General features: G+C 36.7%; 4 protein-coding genes across 6 annotated transcripts; 3 read left to right on the top strand and 1 right to left on the bottom strand.

The window, feature by feature from the left end:
- Positions 1 to 66: 66 nt before the first annotated feature.
- LOC18614223 (Protein kinase superfamily protein) lies at positions 67 to 3,535 on the bottom strand. 3 transcript variants are annotated; one of them, XM_007051874.3, is made up of 9 exons: positions 3,302 to 3,531; positions 2,555 to 2,708; positions 2,319 to 2,409; positions 2,130 to 2,204; positions 1,958 to 2,046; positions 1,659 to 1,777; positions 1,028 to 1,168; positions 687 to 763; positions 67 to 382 (listed from the first exon to the last, which is right to left on the bottom strand). In XM_007051874.3, exons 1-9 carry the CDS (start codon positions 3,396 to 3,398, stop codon positions 236 to 238), a joined length of 990 nt encoding a protein of 329 aa, XP_007051936.3. In that variant the 5' UTR covers positions 3,399 to 3,531; the 3' UTR covers positions 67 to 235. The 3 variants fall into 3 exon arrangements, with proteins under 3 accessions (XP_007051936.3, XP_088665375.1, XP_007051937.3); XM_088809249.1 differs by lacking the exon at positions 3,302 to 3,531 and adding an exon at positions 3,036 to 3,229; XM_007051875.3 differs by having other exon boundaries at positions 354 to 613; positions 3,302 to 3,535.
- A 306-nt stretch (positions 3,536 to 3,841) lies between these two features.
- On the top strand, positions 3,842 to 5,032 carry LOC18614222 (xyloglucan endotransglycosylase/hydrolase protein 8-like). Its single transcript, XM_007051873.3, has 2 exons — positions 3,842 to 4,258; positions 4,435 to 5,032. The coding sequence occupies exons 1-2, from the start codon at positions 3,934 to 3,936 to the stop codon at positions 4,749 to 4,751; spliced, it is 642 nt and encodes a 213-aa protein (XP_007051935.3). The 5' UTR covers positions 3,842 to 3,933; the 3' UTR covers positions 4,752 to 5,032.
- A 1,747-nt stretch (positions 5,033 to 6,779) lies between these two features.
- Positions 6,780 to 9,121, top strand: LOC18614221 (RING-H2 finger protein ATL5-like). The gene is made up of 3 exons (XM_007051872.3): positions 6,780 to 7,474; positions 7,974 to 8,071; positions 8,443 to 9,121. The coding sequence occupies exons 1-3, from the start codon at positions 7,316 to 7,318 to the stop codon at positions 8,783 to 8,785; spliced, it is 600 nt and encodes a 199-aa protein (XP_007051934.1). The 5' UTR covers positions 6,780 to 7,315; the 3' UTR covers positions 8,786 to 9,121.
- Positions 9,122 to 11,445: 2,324 nt separating this feature from the next.
- LOC18614220 (uncharacterized) lies at positions 11,446 to 12,300 on the top strand. Its single transcript, XM_007051871.3, has one exon. The coding sequence runs from the start codon at positions 11,449 to 11,451 to the stop codon at positions 12,298 to 12,300; it is 852 nt and encodes a 283-aa protein (XP_007051933.2). The 5' UTR covers positions 11,446 to 11,448.
- The last annotated feature ends 4,214 nt before the right edge of the window (positions 12,301 to 16,514 follow it).

The following is a 16,514-nucleotide window of genomic DNA, read 5'->3' as shown; positions in this document are numbered from 1 at the left end:
TGCCCGAATGATGGGGGAATTAGATGATCAGATTCATAGTACAAGTTTACTGGTGCTAGACAGATGTACGCACAGGAAACCAGCACCATTTGTTGAATAGAGCATTCATCACAGAAAAGGGTATATTGATCAGCCTAATACCAAAATCTACATAACTTGCTCCAAAGATAATAATCTTTCTCACATGAAATTTCTAGATACAGATGTGTACAAGCACTGTAAGTCTCGATATCTTCTATACTTTCAGCATTCTCAGATAGTCATCTATTATTGACATAGCAGACGAGCGGTAACCAGAGCCGAAGAGATTGTAGTGATTTAAGTAATGATACAACAGATAAAGATCTCTCCTCTTTTCAAAGCCTGGTTGTTTGGGCATCACCTGGTAAACAGAAGAAGCACAAGAAAGTGAAAAAGGGAACTCAGGTTGCAGTGATGGGGTTTTCTATAACGCTTAAATCAACTTAATTTTGTTTCTGGTGCATTTCTAACTTGACAAAATCAAGACTTATTAAGGGTAGTCAATTGTTAAGGTCTAAGCTTGAGCAGTTTCATCGGCTGGAACAACATTGAATGAGTTGAGTAGAGCCTCAAGTGGTTGCTGCTGCAAAACCTTCAACTTTTTTAAATCAAATGCTAATGACTACATAAGATACTAAGATGTCTTTCAATGCAAAGATTAATACCTCAAAGTAAGAACCATAGAAAGATCCTCCAAAGCCAGCGCACCATGACATTCCAAATTCAGCCTCACTATGACCATCTGCAGGGGGCACAAAAATATAGTGAATTAGTTCTCTGAGCAGCTATTTCCACATTAAATTCATGCTACCACGGATACAATAGATAACTCAACTCCACAATAACTTGACCTTAAATTCTTTTAGATTCAAACACAATGCCACCAAAAAGTTCTGGAGCATTAGGCTGTTGGGATGCAAATTAAAATGATCCAATTCTGAATAGATTAACAAAGGCAAAAGAAATCTATCAATACAGAGGTTTATCGACACAGACAGTGACTTACAGTAACAAGCAGGATCAAGTATAACAGGCTCGCCATTCTTGTCAGAGCTAATATTCCCACTCCATAAGTCTCCATGCAACAAGCATGGCTCTATAGAAATGTTTTCAAAAAGAGGCGCCATGTTCTTTATAAGTCTTTGTCCTGTAAATAGGATTCCTGTAAGTATTTGAAAAGAGTACAATATTGTGCTTCAACATGCTAATGTTTTCTCAAATCATCTCATTTGATTTAGAAATCCTAAAAGTTATATTTCACATAAGTATCTCTGAAAAAAAAAGTGCTGCACTGTGACCTTCATATGGTGTAGAATCATCTCGTTGATTAGACTATGCAAAAAGAAGGTAGTCATTACTAATATCTTAAGTTGCGTTAGGTTAAATGCAACTACCAACATGCACAAATAACCAGAAACCGGGAGATATTCTTGCATAATATAGAATCATGCAAATACTCTGCAATCATCACTCAAGATACATGTAAGTTACACATCATTATTGACAAATGTAGTCATAGCCATAAATACTCTAATACCATTCTTCCCTTTCAAGGTAAATAACTTAATCATCTGAAGAGAGTACATATGACAAATCATGATATGACAGAAGAAAAGTAGAAAATAATATACAATAACCTTTTTGGTATATCGTTGAATCGCCATACTGGTCCTGTGCCAACTTCAGCTGGTAACCTAATCTTTGCTCTCCATAAAACTGAATCCAATCAGAGCACCAAGTATTTATCTGCGGAGTACTACAAAGGCAGCACAGGTTCATCTGTTAAAACTTAAAGAAGTTCTGAAGCATACAGACCATCTTGAATTCCTCATGATAACATCAACCGTAAAATGGCAAACATGGATAAATTTCCTTTAAATGGCATCAGTATGATGACCATTATGATTGAGAATGATAATGGCCTTAAAAGTTGCACCTGCCAATAGTATTATCAACAGGAAAACCAAAGCCTTTTTCTGATTTCCCAGCTTTATGCATTTCAGCTAGCTTCCTTCCTAACACAGACTGACAGATGATTAAACAGTTAGGAGATCAGAGGCAAATTACTTTAACCACTATCCACCAAAAAAGTAGTTGAACTGGCTCACCTGGTTGCTTCGAGATACACCAAATTCAATAAATTCCATAATGATGTATGATCCACTGTTTCGTAGGGGTCCAACCTACAATGCTTAACAGGGTATACTTAGAGTCTTTCCACATATAAGACTAGGCTTAACACTTTAGGAAACTTCAAGAAACAAATTGCTCTTGTCAGAGTAAACTTATACTCTTACCTTAAATGGCTTAGGCACACGAATTGTTCCAGTTTCGTACATGGCACCTAAACCAATAGCCTCTGCCTCAAACATAGATGGACCGATACTCCTGATCCAGTGTTTTCAACAACATGAAAACTTTCATTCCTTTGACAAACAAGAATTCATTGAGCAAAAGGAACAACCTAACGCTATAGTTGAGCTGAATTATAAATTCCTAATGCATAAAAAATTTTGAACTTTGTATACCACACCTGTTTGTTTTAACAAAGAAAGAACCAGCATCAGTGTCATAGCAATTTGCAAGATTGATGCAACCGCCACCTATAGGACGTATCCTTGTAATCTGGGTTGCCTTACCTTCTGTAAGAATCCATTCTTGGATAGGATCTTCACTCATTGCTGCCGCTGTAGGAAAACCATAAATTAATTATCAACCAGTTTCAAATTAAGTCCTCGAAAGAGCAACTTCATAGATCACAGGCAAAACCACAAGAGTAAAGTTCAAAACGTCCACCAGCCAAAGTTTCAATATTTTTTAAGACCCCTGAAGTTAATTTCGCTAAAGTTCAAAACTACCAAAGCTATGGACAATTTTTTCACTTTCATCCATTAAAAGATGAACTTTTGCAGTGCTTGCACATGTTAAATATAGATGGTTATATCCGGGTCTTAAGTCTAAACAGAAATCTCAGCATAGTAAAAGAGGAAAAAACAGTTTAAAGCAACTTCTACCAGAAACAGACATCAAAATTCTTTCACAAGAACATCAAGTCAATGGTGGGTAGTGGGGGTATTGTAATTTGAAAGCAGAAGGGCAGAAATGAACTCGTTCACTTCTCAAATCAAATGGACTAATGAATTGAACTTCAGAACTCAAACTTATTCAATCAACAGTGGGTGTTTCTTCAAACCCCGAGACTTGGTCCTGAAACATCCAAATTCAGCCACAAACAACTCAGAATAGAAAACGGAGATGGTGTTGGTGTAATGTTGCTTACTGGCAAATGGTCTGCGTTTGGTGAAGCCAAGTCGAGGAAGGGAAGGCAGAGAAGGAAAAGAAACGCCTAGAGAGATAAGTCCCAGGTGTGCTACCATTATCTAGAAGGCTACAGTGTCTCCCTGCTTTTCCTTTACAGTCACAGACATCTAAGATTGGAACTGCTGATGGAGTCCAGTTGCTATTGGCTCTGCTTAAAAGAGCTTTGGTCTGTTTGGTTAGAGGGATAATACATGCCAAGCATAGTAGACATACAAGTTGTTCTCTCTATAAAAGGAAAAGGCAAGGAAGGCATACCACCTCCTTTTCATTTTTTAAAAATTTTTAAAATTAAAATAATTTTACATGAGTTTTTTTAAATAAATTTTTATAATTAATTATCTTTAATCAAAATAAATCATGTCTTCCTTTAAAATCCATTTAAAAATGTTTCCAATTTCCTCTTACCATTTTCTGTCCTTTCCTACCTCCAAAATAGTTCCCAAACATAGCAAAATGTCATATTCGGATATTATCCCATATTCCTTTCTCTTTTAAAAGGAGGATATATTCCAAACTCGATTGCCCATTTGCTACCCAAGAGTTGACCATCAAAGTAGACTCTCTGTTTTTATTAGCTTAGCAAGGTTGGCGATGGCAGATGCAGCAGATCACCACCAAACCCAACCCATCAAAGAAATAGCCATAGACTACACCCCGGAGGCCTGCACCCACTGCCCTGTCTCCAACTCCATCACACTCACCTTTGATCACCGTGGAGGCGCCAGGTGGCGTTCCACCACTCGCTTCCTCTATGGCACTTTCAGTTCCCTCATCCAATGCCCCAGAGGCAACACCAGCGGTCTCAACTTCAACATCTATCTTTCTTCCCTCGAAGGAGACAAATCCCAGGACGAGATCGACTTCGAGTTCCTTGGCAAAGACAAAACCATTGTCCAAAGCAATTACTACACTACAGGTTTAAGTTTCAAGACTCGGCCTTTTAATTACTTTCAAAAAAGTAACATATTGTTTCTTTGTAAAGTAGTACATTTCTTGAATTTCACAGATTCTTGCATTTAAAAAAAGTTACCCTTTTTTAACTACTGTAAGGATTTACTTTGTTCCTAAGGTTGTGTATAAATTGTGGTGTAGGTACTGGGAATAGAGAGCAGATTCATGATCTGGGTTTTGATTGCTCTGATGGGTTCCATGAATACACGATCAAGTGGAATCCGGATTCTATAGAGTGGTTGATTGATGGGAAGGTGGTGAGGAGAGCAGAGAAAAAGGAAGGTGAGGCACTTCCTGAGAAACCTATGTTCTTGTATGCTTCGGTTTGGGATGCAAGCTACATTGCTGAAGCGAAGTGGACTGGGCCTTACATTGGTTGTGATGCACCCTATGTTTGCCTCTATAAGGATATTCAGGTGCCTGTTGCCACTACTGTGGAGTGTTCTAGTGATTCGTGACTTGGCTTCTTGCTCTTGGTGAGTTGGCTGTTTGAGTGGCTGTTGTTTCTTGCACTTTTGTATTCAAGTGTTGATCCTTCAAATTGTGATTTAATTGGATCTTTCGTATTTTGATGGGCATTTCCGGGTCTTCTTGTACTACCTACCCATATGCATTGTGTACGTTGTAGTTTTTACTCCAGGGGTTGGTGATAAACTGATAATAATCTCGTTTTGCTTCACATACAGCAGTGAGCAGTCAGTAATGTCATATAGTTGCAGCCTTGCAGGCACCTTATGCATATTTGGTCTCTGCTGCATAAAAGATATGAAATTGTAAATTTTGATGGGCGCAGATGATTGGTTTGTATAGTATGAATCATTACTGCTCTGAATTGATTAGTGAGGAAACTAGTTGCTCTTTCTGGCCAACACTTTTTCTGCTTCCTCCCTAGTTTTTAGGTTTAGCTTGTCTAGCTGAGTGAATATATAGCTTGTAGACAGCCTCAGTGACCTCAGATGGATGGAGGGTTGGTTTTAGGCATGTTAATAGTTCTTTTAATAGACTTAAAGGGTCGGGTTCACCATAGATCAATAAGCTTGTGCCAAGAATTTTGATAATTTAGCATAGTTGGAATCTTAGCTGCCTAGTTATATTTCACCTTCTTGGATATGCTTGAGAGGCACTTGCAAGATTTTTCTGCAGGCACTGACACTGCTGGGAAAAGCGTAATACTAGGAATTGTTTGTAATTGGCAGTTAATGAAGTTGAGAGGGAAGGTAGAGAATAATGTTCTATTACCTTTAGCCCTTCTCCTTACACCTTACTTGACTGACTCCATGAATTTAATGTCTGTCTTGATGACATGGAACTGAGTTCTATACTACTGCACAATTGCTTGGCTTGATGACAATGTTCAAAAACTTTGAGGTGAGCTCACAAAACGGCAAAACTCCACTCTTTAATTGCCTCTGTCTGTATGCCTTTCACTTGCATTTCAGGGCACAGTTTCTATTTCAGCCTTAAATCATGGGCCTGGACTTCATTTGAGCAACTTCTATGAGCTTCTAAGTTGCTAGATCGTGTTGAAACCATTCTAAAAGCTCCTCATTCCACCACAAAGCAAACGACTCTGGTTGAGCTAGTATTGGGTTGATACCCACTCAAGCAAAAGGAGTCACCTTGCTCACGTATACCGATTAGGGAATCATCTTGCTTTGTTACAAGTGAAAAATGCTGTAAAGCCTGAACATGATCTGCAAACCAAACCCAAAGGTTTTAGCTCTATGAGGATTATAGAAAGTCAATGCATAGTATCTGGAAAGAACTCGCTTGATGATAATGATGTTGAGAAACACAAGGTCCACTACTTAAACAGCCAATTATAGGAGAAAAATTCAAATCAATCACTGAACTATAGAAAATTTGGGTGAGGGGAAAGTCAACTGTCAATCATATCATCGAAGAACCCAATCACGGAAGTAGTTTAGATGACAAAAAATATTTAAGGTATGTTTGTGCATTACGCGTGCATGTTAATCATCATTGTTCTTCAGTATATTGTCGATTAAGACTTGGTTTAAGCAAATAGAGTAAAAAACTGTAAACTGTGACGTGGGTGGAACTAATGAATTGAAGAAAAATCGCGTGCTGAGCGAGCTAAGCATCTTCTAATGGGATCTTCTTTGTGTATGGGAAATCAGATTAGCAAGCAATGCAATATTCATAGACAGAATAATGAACAATAGCCAAAAGTTCCACGAATTCTTCTTCAAAAGCTGTTAAAAGTGTTGAACCAGATGATTGAAACAACCAAGAATCCATCTTTTGCTAGACTAATCATTGGACCTCGACTAGGCCTTATCCAAAAGCAGCCAAGATTAGATCAGGGATGCAGTTTGTGAAGCAACAGATCTACATGAGATTCTCTACCTTAAAATTGAAACATATCACCTTAAAGTCGAATCTAACACGGTATACATCCACTTTTTTTTTCTTTACAGTTGATTCTCTTGGAATTTTGCCGCCAACACTGACCAAGAGCTACTATGTCAACAATCTGATATACTAAAATCCTTAGCTCGGAGGGTCCACTGTTACAACGTGGACCCCTTGAATGCAATTCCAAAGATGTAAGAACAAGGAAACGAACTGTCTTCTTCCTTCCACAACCCTCTCTCAAGTCTCATCCCCACCATCCATTCATGGCCCATCAATATTAACTGTTGACTCCATCTGAAGAGATATACTTCCATTTGGGTAGGTTTGTTTGGCGATTAGAAACTGGTCTTTTCCCAGTTTTGCCTTGAAACATGCCGTTTCTTGGGAAATTCTGATCTGGGTCTTTGTTCATTTTCTTCTTCTTCTTCTTCTTCTTTCCATTTTTTGTTTTCATTCTCCCTCTCTCTGCCTCCCTATTTTTTTTCTTTTAGGTCTTTGTAGGTTCTTCTTCTATTGTCTTGTTATAGCTAGAGGAATTTGGGGGTGTTGTTCTGGTAATCTTTGTTATCACATCTTGTTTTGGTGTTGGAATTGAAGCTGTTGGTTGGTGTTTGGAGTTAGTTCAAGAAACGGGAAGTTAAAGATGTTCGGTTCAGGCATGAATTTGATCACGACTATCATTGGTTTTGGAATGAGTGCCACTTTTATTGTGTTTGTCTGTACAAGAATAATCTGTGGGAGAATTCGAGGGGCCCAGGCGAGACAAATGTTTCAGACCGAGTCCAGGATTGATCTCGAACAGGTACATTTCATTCTCTGAACTGGGTTTTCTTGTCTGGTAAAAACTAAGAACTTTCCCTGCTCATTTTCCTCTCTTCCTTCGGTTCTCCTGTATGTTACATGTATAGATGGCATGTGACTGTTATAAGTTCAGGTGGTCTCTTTCAAAGGTGCCGTGACTTTTACGGTTATATAATTTGGTGATTATGAATATTCAGATCAGTAGTTTCTTAAAATTGTAGGGATCGGGTAGGCACTGAAATCCGAACCTCTAAAGCTTGCTTTCTTGTTTGCAATTGTTGTACTATATATTGCGGTAAAATTCATGCAGCTGGAAAGAAATTTTCCCTGAATCAGTGTCGGATTTTCAACTTGAATCAGATTTGATTTTTTGTCCTCACAACACTCGTATATACAGAATCACTGGATACCTATATGTCTCCTGCTGCCCATACGCAAGTTATCAGATACATGTTTCGGTTATAAGCTTTGGATTTTAACTATTTCTTCTTTGTTGGCAGCCAGAGCAACAGATTGGAGGCCTTGAACCAGTGGTGGTTGCTGCAATACCCACCTTGAGGTTCAACCGCGAGGCGTTCAGTTCTATAGAAGATGCACAGTAAGTTCAGCCATTCGTCCTCTTGCATCAGAAACTTCATTCCATTTGCCAATGATGGCCATAGTCCTATTCCCCAATTGGTTGAGGAAACCTTCTATAGTCCATGTCAGACATTTATTGGCATTTCGTTTCCACATTCAGGGATTGTCTTTTTAATTACAACCGGCAAGTTTTTCAGGTTTCTTTCATTTGTTTGATAGAGGGTCATTCTCTCCAACTTGCCCTTCAATTCATGGCCTTGTCACTGATTTTAGTTTCTTCATTTTCACTCACTCTTAGCTTCAATATTTAGGTGGGGAATAGGATTTGTGCATTACAATGCAAGATAGATGACATTAAGGTTAACTAGTATACTTTTCCTTTCTGCACAGATGCTCGATATGTCTGGGTGACTACCAAGAGAAAGAAATACTGCGAATCATGCCGAAATGCGGCCACAACTTTCACCTTTCTTGCATCGACGTATGGCTAAGAAAACAGTCCACATGTCCAGTCTGCCGTTTACCATTGCAGGAGTCTTCTGAAGCAAAAAGTGCAAGACCAGCAACATTGACGATGACTCAGTCTATGGAGAGTCCGGAGACTTCAACATACCATTCTGGACAGTGGCTTCTACCAGGCCCTGACCGCTCCGTAGGAAATCAAATCAACCAACCGCATCTAGATTCTGCTACTAGAACTCCAGAAATGAATACAGGACAAGCAGAAACGTGAAATTGATGTAGGCAAAGAGAATGGTCTGGTAAAAAAGGAGCAAAGACATGCATTAGCTTCTCAGCAAGCAACGAAGGGGGCCATCCAAGTACAGAATGGCCTGGGATTCTTGTACACTTGGTCTGTGCATAAACTCCCATTCCTTCCCTTGAGTGTGGGGTTTGCATTGATTGAGGCAATTCTCAGTTCTTTGTAAAAAGCATGGTCAGTATCTCAGGTACTGAAAACAGGACAGTTCATTTCCTGAAAAATTTTACAAAGTTTCCTAAAGGACAATCTCTGTTTCATTCTTGACTATTAACTGTGCTCTGAAACAAACATAATTTTAAGATTTTACATGCAAATGCATTATGTTTTTACCCTTCCAGCTGGATTTACTGACACAACCAAAGCTAATACATGGTGATATCAGTTTGGACTGGGCTGGTTTGAACTTGAGTAGACTTTCCTCTTCAGCCCCAAAATGGATAAAGGTGGCTGGTGGCTTTGACCATTACAAACCTACCAGGCCCAACTGGCTTTTGTCTTTCAATTCTTCACCCAATGATTGCATTTTGCACTTTATATACTCTTTCATTAGTAAATCAATAACCCAGTTAGGAAGACATCGGCCAGCCAGTCAGCTACTTGCTGGTGTCTTTTTCTTTTCTTTTCAAATTCAAACTTGTTTTACAATCAAAATGGTTTTATATAATATATATATATATATATATATATTGTGATAATATTAAAATTAAAGTACATTCTTAATTTTACCTAATCAGATTAGGCTGATAAAATTTTCTTGTATCTACCAAACCTAATTTATCCGTTGTTTATAAAAAATTAACACCCATTACAATTTGGTATGCTTTGTTAGAATTTATTTTTAATTTAAAAAAGAAATAAAATAAAATAATTAAAAGCCATCAAATAGTAATGAACAAGTACTCCCTTTCTCTTCTGCTATGGTGGAGATTTCAGTGTCAACATCTCTTGTTATTGGTTCTTCAAGAAAGAAAAGCCAGTCACTGAATTATTCTATGTCAACGTTGTCGTTACAACTGAAGCATTGGATTGGAAGCAGCTTCCATGTTCCTTTCTGATTAACCATAGGGAAATAGATTATGCACAACCGCCAATTAATTCTATATAAAGAAGTAAATAAATAAAAGTAATGACAATTATGGTATACCCCCAAAATAGTTAAATTAATTTTAAAAAATACTTGGATATATTAATATGTGTAAAATCTAATAAGAATAAAATTACTTTGACTTCTTTTTTGTTAACTGAGATGGGATATATTGATATCATCGAGAGGTATTCAAATTTTAATTTTGCTAACCAACGTTAAATAATGGACAAAGATTATTTGTTTAATTAAACAAATTTTAAACACTATTAAACCATTTTTTAAGCTCAGATTCCATGGATTATAAGCTAAAAAATAATCAAAATATGGTAATCATACGTCAAATAAGGGAAAAAGGGTTTTTAGAACTATGATTGTCAAACATCTCTTAATTAGCAAGTACGCAACCCTCAAATCCACATTGTTCGAGAGTGAAGAGAGAGAGAGACACACACACGTGGAACATTCCACGTGTCATTCCACATGTGTCATGATGTGCAAAATCCACACAATAATAGACAAAACTTGCCACTTCCTTCCTTTGAGGAATGGAGTTCGGGGAATCTAAGGCCGCATCTGGATATGGCTATAGTCTTAATCCAAGGGCCATGGGTTGGCAGATTAAGACGAAGATTATCGGATTAATTATGGTTTAAGCAGAAGGGTCATGATTTAGGTCTGAGGCCGTGGGGAATTCGGCTAGGGAAATGCAACCAACACAAAGGACACGGTACGGAGCCCCTTGGGGGAGCCCACAAATCATTCTATCAACAAAGTGCTAAAGGCCAACGGTAACGTCCACGTCACTATTAATTAAACTAACTTAATTTCCCGCCGGATTTTAAAATTCCGGATCCAACTTTCCTCATCCGTTCTTCATTTACAAGCTTCCAAAATCCGACCGCCTCTTTTTTTGTCACCTTCCCTCTGTAACTTTCTATCCTTAAGCCGTTTTACTACAGCTTTAATTCCATTCACTCACGGCTTATATAATCTCACCTATAAATCTTTTAAACCATAATATTTTTATTCGGATTTAACTCTTTAAACAAAAAAAATTAAACAGACGCTAATTATTAAGTAAAATATTCTAGTTCATATGTTTTACATAACTAACAAAGCTCTATAAATTTTAATAGTCTATGATATGTTTTGATTAATAACGTGACAAAAGTTTGTAACTTGTTTATGTTAGGGAATAAATTTGATAGATATTATAGTATATAGTAACTAATTGTTTGTGCCGTAGATGGAATTTTAGCAGAGTTGAGGCTTGGCATCTTGAGCGAAGCCGAAGGCAATTTGCAAGCACGTCATGGAGGGCAGTTTGAAGATTAAAAAAATGGAATAGGAAAAGAACAAGCAAATAATAGAGATGGGTATATACTTTACGCTGATTTCACTGTACTTTCGAGCCAGTTGGTATATATAGAGGCAAGGTGACTACAATCCATTCCACGTGCAATTAACTAGTCTTCCACTGAATCAAAGAAGGCCAATTCTCAGCTAAACAATTAGAATATTTTTTTTTCTGCAACTTTTGGTGTTAATGGCAGGATCTGAAACGGCCAAGGCCACCACTACTGGCATCACCACCACCGACAACACCATGTCTCAACCAACCAAACCTATGGTTCGAAGGTTTGTTGGTGTCAGGCAAAGACCATCGGGAAGATGGGTGGCAGAAATCAAGGACTCATCTCAACGTGTGAGGCTGTGGCTAGGGACATATGATACTCCTGAGGAAGCTGCTAGAGCTTACGATGAAGCAGCTCGTGCTTTACGTGGGGAAAATGCTAGAACCAACTTTGCACCGGTTAATCACAATTCGAGCCAATCAGGTTCTTCTCCTTCTAATGGAGGGTTTGTCTCCCAATCCGATGGGCGGCATGGACTTAGCTTCTCTTCATTGAAGGCTAAATTGAGCAAGAACCTACAGAGTATCATGGCTAGGACGACGGAAAACAAGTCAACAAAAAGTAGAGTGAGTGACCACTTCACTTTCGCCAGCATATTCCACTTTAGAAACTACCAATACCAGAACCCACCAGTTGATATGAAGAATATTGAAAAAGTGGTGCAACCAAGCATCATTGTGCCCCGTGCGGCAGATGAGCCCCCTTCCTCCAATTGGGACAGCTCTAGCGTTTCAGATTGTAGCAATGAATGGGTTGGGTTTCGGCAACATGGGTTCGATTCAGATGGGTCAGATATTGGAGAAGTGAGTTTTGGTGACCAAGGCTTTGCAGACCAAATGATGGGGTGGATGGATAGCCCAGAGATTAGTCCAAGAATAATGAGTCCTGCTGATGGTGGTTCAAGGAGTAAGAGGTTCAAGGTTTCTTCTTCGGTGGTGGTGCCCCCAACTTTTAGTGGGTCCACCTGTAATACAGACAATTAAGGGCATATATATGAAGCAGTTGATTAATTACATAGCATGTGATATACCCATATATGAATTAAGCTTTCTGAGAAAAAAAAACATCAGAAGCTTACCATAATTAGAGCTTATTGCTGTTTGGAGTGATCTAGAAGATAAGTTCCTTATTAAAGCTTGCAAGTACAGACTACATCTGGACAAAGAGAGAGGTTACAGTCTGGCGTAATTAGACCAAAAGAGGCTAAGCCAAGAGAAGCCTGTAATTGTCAAATGGCACTGTAACTAGCTAGCTAGCTAGTCCAAAAAGCAATCATAAGCATACCGACCTCTCAGAATAAATCCCAGTTTGTGGTAGTACTTTTCTGTCTTATGTTTTTACTGAGCATAGTTAATAATGTTACATGCACACACGTTGAAACTGGGGGCTTTTGCAATAACAAACAAAAATTCATGTTGGATGTGAAGGAACTTAGGTATGCATTGTCACGTGAGCTTTGGCTATACCCATATCCTGGTATGTGGAAAAGCGAAGCTTAGTCATATACCCAACTACCAGCAAGGGTGAAACAGGATCTTATTTATGCTTTGCTTATGCCTGAGTTTGATTTCAATGCATATGATGACTCAGTGATAGCTAAAAAGGCACAGAAGCTCTTTTTCTCATTCTCGTCTCCTCTTGGAAAACACTATTTGGTGAAAGTGAGAGAATATTTTTCTAATTTGATGCATTAATGAGCTAGCTAACTCCTTACTTTATTAATCCGAGTTGCCGCTACAGTACAAATTCAAACCTTTGGGGTTTTCCAGGAGGAAAATTTCCTCTTGTTTTGATTGCATGGTACACCAAGAAAGAAGAGGGAAGCAGTTGGGTGGTCCTGCAATGGTGTGGGCTCAACAGCATTCATAATGATGAATCATCACTAGCTAGTTGCAGGATGTAAAATACTAGAAGCAGCATTAATGAATGCCAGACTTTCCAGAGTAAAAATTGTGCCTGGCTTAGCTAGCAAGAAGGAACAATTTAAATCAAAAGGATGAACAAACAACATAAAGGACAAAATGAACAGAGTGATTTCTGTTCTCGCTGCCACTTGGGCTCTGTCAATCTTAATCAGGGTTAATCCCCTAAGCTAAAAAACGGCTTGTCAATCATTAAGTTTGGTCATTGGATTGATACAGTTTGTAGTTATCTGGTAGATATTTCTTTGTATATGAGGTGGAAGGATGAAGAAATCAGATCATTACCAAGATGGAAAATACAAATTTCATTTCTCCAAAGCGGTCAATTTCGAAGTAGTCTATTAACTTGAAAGCAAACATACTATTTCATTAGTATGTGATTATCGAAACCTTATGTATTAATTAATTATAAATTTTTTAACTGTTTCAATAAGGTGAGATTCAAAGTAAGAAATTTCTTTTTATCTCTTGTAGAAGGGAAATTTCGGATTTAAATTTGCAAGAACAAAAATTACATATACATATAAATATGATTGGAGAAGAAGAGCAATCCTTTGTTAATAAAATGGTAACACTAAGCATTGATTTGGGAGGGTGGGGGCTAAATGCCTAAATGGCAATCTATCAACATTACTAGTTTAAATGCAATGGAAATCATTATAGTACTAAACATTCTTTAAATGTTTGGACCCTCTTCATAATGTTGACTATGTCAATGCATAATTAAAGCAAGCTGATGGACAAAGTACAGAAGTTTTTAAGTACCCTAAACAAAACTCATCATGTTAAGAACTTGATGAAAGCAACCTAACAAAGGTAGGTACTTATGAAATCGGCGCAAAAACCCTAATCTAATCATGAATTGGATGAAATTATTAAAAGATCTATAATGTTTTAATTAAATTTTTTCATCACAGGTTTTAGATATAATAAATTGAATTTTGATTTGAAACAATGACTCGATTTAATTAATATCTTAAATGAAATATAAATAATAAAAATATCAATGAAACAAAACATAAAATGTTCGACTCTCAGACTAATTCAAACAACATTTGGTTGAGTACCAGATTAATTTGAGTTACCAAATGCTGGGAGACTGCAAAAGTTTGGGCTTGTTTGTTTACTGTTTTCGATTAATCCTAATCTCGCCAGCCAGGTTAAATGTGGGCTCTTAGGAAATTGCATATCCTAAGTTAAAAGACGAATGATTATAGTATTATTAGCTACTACCAAAAAGGAATTATTATTATTATTTCATAAACCTTTTATTGAAAAGAAAAAAGCTGCCTTTAGGGAATTGTGGAGCACCCTCTTTCTTTTGCAGTTTCCCATGCCAGTGATTGGGTTTTGCTCAGCATCTTAACATGAAAATGTACACTTTTGTCATAGCCAACGCCATCTTTGCAGAACAAATTTTTAACTTTCGATGTGCCTGGGTTCCAGTTAAGGTATTCAAAAACAGCATTACATGTACGAATTGACTTGAAATTGAAAGTCGGACATGGGATCTTTTCTTAATCTTTTTAAACAGATTGTGCTACATTATTATTCATTTGACAATTCTTTTATAAATTTTTTAATAATTTATGTCACATGATAATTCTGCATTCTTTATATATGAAGAAAGTTGTTAAAATAATGATAAAAAACTAATATAATTTAAATAAAAAACATAACTCTTCACTTATTATCAATTTTTTATATTTCTTTCGACGTAAAAAAAATCGAAACTAAAATGCAAAGAATGAGAGGTTATAGATAAGGCGCCTGGTTTTACACCTTGATTCAAAGCACATGGGATTGAAGGCCATCCACCCCCTTCCAGGCTGATTCTTGAGATATGGTCGGTTCATGATCTAGTTGGTATGCTTTCAACTTAAAAGAGTACCACATCGATCAGGTCCCTCCCAAGAGAAATTTGTTTGGTAACAGATAGCTCAATGTTTACTAGGAACAGACCCCTAGTTCCCTACCATCTTTGGCAATTCAATAACAATATTATTCAATGAGATTCAACACCTTTTGACTCACAGTAAAGCATCAAAGCTGTATTGTGATGCATCAAAGCTGTGTTCTGATGTGTAAACCAGGAGCAAATTTCAATAGGGAAGGGGAACTATACAGATTTGTACCTTAAGACAGGGCATGGTTGGTGTAAGAAAGAGATAGAGGGTGAAGTGGGCCTATCCAAAATTGGAAATCAGAAAAAAAAAAAAAAAACACAAAAAGTAAATAGTTGAGTATAGCCGACAGAGTAGAGCGTCGTATTCTGGCCTCGCCGACGTTCATATCCCCCACGCGTCTTGATAGCCTCGCTTTTGCTTCTATCTTCTCGAACTCAAAAGGCTGCTCTCGTTTCGTGCAACTCTTTTTCTTTTTCTTTATATTTTTATTGGTAAAAGGTTTAGTGTGGTTGATTTAACGGTGTTATGTTAACGGTTCCACTTTTAAGCATCCTAGGAAACCAACATAACATTCTATTGAATAAGCTATAGGTTTTACAATATTTGCTCTTTAACCTTTTTATGTATCATAACCTTTATGTTTTCATTTTTTTGATAATTTTATGATCAAATATTAAGAAAATTTTATATATTATTAGTAAATTAAATATTACTATTTTATTAATAAAAATTTACCACTTAAAAATATAAAAAATATTTATTTGGAATAATATTTGAATTTTTAATTTTACACATTTAAAAGTAACATGTAGAATTAATCCAGTATCAAATTTATATCACTATTGTAATATTACTAATAACTTAAAAAATAATATATTAGTAATTAACTCAAAGTTGAGTTAAAAAATAAAGCTAACAAACCTTTTTTGAGTTTCTTTTCATAAGTTTTCACATTTTTTTCTTATTTTTTAATACTTATACCGATTTCACTTCTATGAATATTTTTAAAAATATAATTACGTAAGAAAAACTTTAAATTTAACCCTTTAAATAAAAAGAAATATATTTATATTCATTATAAAATAACATGTTTAAATGTAGTCTATTTGCGATTTGAAGATGAATTCGATTTTGTTAAGACGTAAAAAGTTTGCGTAAGCTTTCATATTTATCGTCTGTCATGCAAAGTACACATTCATGTGTCAATTTAAAATTTTAATCATTTGATGTGGATTAAATAATATAATTGTAATGAGATTTAGAAGATGATTGGAAGATTTCTCATAAAGGATTACAACTTGATATTATTTGAAGATCCCAACAAACATTGTTGTCACTCTTTCAACATGAAATTCAAAATTTGAATCT

Source organism: Theobroma cacao, chromosome 1, assembly GCF_053813885.1.
Source record: "Theobroma cacao isolate CCN51 chromosome 1, ASM5381388v1, whole genome shotgun sequence".
NCBI lineage: Eukaryota > Viridiplantae > Streptophyta > Magnoliopsida > Malvales > Malvaceae > Theobroma > Theobroma cacao.
This window is presented reverse-complemented; position numbering and strand designations above follow the sequence as displayed.